At 37.5% G+C, this 2,610-nt stretch overlaps 1 protein-coding gene across 1 annotated transcript in view; it reads left to right on the top strand.

Moving 5' to 3' along the window:
* KDM1A (lysine demethylase 1A) overlaps positions 1-2,610 on the top strand; it is a 72,388-nt gene that overhangs the window by 41,633 nt on the left and 28,145 nt on the right. Inside the window, exons 4-6 of the mRNA XM_019631418.1 lie at positions 1,518-1,596; positions 2,237-2,329; positions 2,533-2,539. Coding sequence (XP_019486963.1) covers positions 1,518-1,596; positions 2,237-2,329; positions 2,533-2,539 — 179 coding nt within the window. The remainder of the gene's footprint in view (positions 1-1,517; positions 1,597-2,236; positions 2,330-2,532; positions 2,540-2,610) is intronic.

Genomic DNA, 2,610 nt, shown 5'->3' with positions numbered 1-2,610 from the left:
CTGTTGTTCAGCATCTTAGCTGTGGAGGGCAGTGTCACTGGCCCTCATATGTGGGATCCGAACCGGGGCCCTCTGGCGTCCCAAGCCAGTTCTTAAGCATCGCGCCACTTGGCTGGCCCGGGAGTTTCCACTTTTTTACTTGAATTTGAGCGGTGGATTTACAGTGATCTCTATTTTCTCTTGATTCATTTTCTGTGACCAGAAGTCCCGATTTGGGGAGGGACTGGCCCAGGTCCAAGTTGTGGTCTCTGGCTGTAAAGCAGAACATAAATCATTCTCTCCTGTAAGAATTTTGTCGGCTCTCTTGTTTTAAGCTAAATCTTTTGCTCTGAGACTTTGAAACTGCAATTTTAGGATTATTGAAGTGGAACCTATAACACGAGCTTTATTTTATAGGCTGGAAAGAGGAAGAAGGCTTCTGTTGAGGATTGAGGGGTATGGAGCGTGGGCCCAGTGTGTGCTTGACGAATTCCATTTTCTCTTGACAGTGGCCACAGAGTAAAGTACAGATGTATTTGGATTTGGTTATAGCTCTTAATTGGGTTTGTTTACATATGACCAAATTCATTCTTCATTGAAACTTGTCTATGGAGCTGCAGTCCTTATTATTATGTTTTCGCCAAGTCTTAAATATGGTGGTATATAGTTGATCTTGCATTTTGCAGATATGTGTTCGATTTGAAGAGAATTAATGTTAGAGCCCATTGATTATACCATGATTTTTTCATTCCTCAGCTTAACTGCTTTTTTAGCAGTATTTGAAATAACTGACCACTCCTTTTTTCTTAAACAACTACTCCCTTAGCTTAACATAGTATTTGGATTTTCTCTAGCTTCCCTGCTGTTGTCTTTCCTAACTGCTTTTTAGGCTTATCCTTGTAGGCCATTATAGGAACTGGTTGGAGTTCCATAAGGCTCTGGTCCTCTCCTCTCTCCTGTTTTTGCCCCCAGGAACCCTCTTCTCACATTTGGCTTCAGTCACCCATAAGCAAATGGCTGTAGACCTTCCTATGAGCCCCACCTGTATATCTATCTAGCTGCCAATCTTGGTTGTCTTAAAACTAAACTCATTATCTCTTCTTTCAAGGGGGTCCTCATTCAGTGAGTGGCATGCCGACTCATTTAGTCTGCCAGCCAAAACTGAGGAGCTGTGCTTGGCACCTCTTCCCTCCACCACTGTATATCTAATTAATCATTTGATTTTGTGGATTTTATCTACTCAGTATCTTTGGTCTTATGCAACCCAGGTTTAAATCCTAGTTACTTCCTACCAGCTGTATGATCTTAGCAAGTTGCTAGGTATTTTTCTTTTTTTTAGGTTAAATATCTCCCAGCTTCTAATTCACTCATTTGACATGGTTTTTTATTTCGTCAGTTACTTTGTCAGGAATACAACCCTCATTATTTCAATGAAAAAAAGCCCATATTTGGGGTCTTAAAGTTAAAAAAATATTTTAAAGTGGTCAAATGGTCTATGTTTAATTATATATAATGCAATTTCTGTTGTTTAAATGCAGTTGCAGTTGTGGTTGGATAATCCAAAGATTCAGCTGACATTTGAGGCTACCCTCCAACAATTAGAAGCACCTTACAACAGTAAGTAATGTGTTCAGTAGGACTGGTTTTGACTGGATTGTGAAAATTGTTATTTCCCTCCAGGAGGCTTATGGTTCCTTGATAATGAATTTTTTCATTCATATTTTCATCTTACCTTACCTGTGTTGTGCAAAAATGGACCTTGTATGTAGACAAGCTGTTTTGTATGTTTATAATTGTTTTCCTGGTTTTTAAATTGCATTGACAGATGAATGAGTTCAAGAGATTGCTAATAATTCCCCCAGACCTATAGTCTAACTTTAACCCATGGAGTATTTGTTGGTGTTCAGTTGACTGGTTATCTGCCTTCTTGTTTCCCACTTGCCACCAACAAAATCTTGTTAAGTTTTTGCCAAAGTAAATGAGCATAATACAACACATTTAAAAGGGTTGGTTTTATCTTTCATTTCATCTATAGTGGAATGCCATTTTTAAAAATTCCTAACAATGTTGCATGCATTTTGTAGTACATTGCTGAGTAAGAGTGCAAAGAATCACTTTTCTAAAGGAGTAACATGACCTGAAGCTTATGGAAAAGATGTATAGAATGACTTCATGATGGATAACTAGAAGAGTTAAAGAGTTCGTTGTTTAAACTGCTAAAAATATAAACATGTTTTTAAATTCATTTATTCTGTAGGTGACACTGTGCTTGTCCACCGAGTTCACAGTTATTTAGAGCGTCATGGTCTTATCAACTTCGGCATCTATAAGAGGATAAAACCCCTCCCAAGTAAGGACTTGGCCAATGCATTTATGATTTTAAGTTAGAGTTAGTTATACAACTCTTACTTATTTCCAGGAATCTTATAGCATTTTATTTTGATTTCTGAATCTATATTTGAAGTCAAAGTATTCCAAAGTTTATTTTAGAAGTCAAAATTAAAATAAAATCTCTTCGTAAATGTGCATTTCCTACCATTTCTCATTTGATAGGTACTTAGTAAAAGGTAGTGGATTTCCAATTTAAGAAGAATCAATTAAAAATACTAAATTTGGGGCCGGCCGAGTGGC

The sequence above is a fragment of the Hipposideros armiger genome, unplaced genomic scaffold (assembly GCF_001890085.2).
Source record: "Hipposideros armiger isolate ML-2016 unplaced genomic scaffold, ASM189008v1 scaffold_999, whole genome shotgun sequence".
In the NCBI taxonomy this organism is placed as follows: domain Eukaryota; kingdom Metazoa; phylum Chordata; class Mammalia; order Chiroptera; family Hipposideridae; genus Hipposideros; species Hipposideros armiger.
Note: the sequence above shows the minus strand (reverse complement) of the source record. Positions and strands in the feature narration are given on the sequence as shown.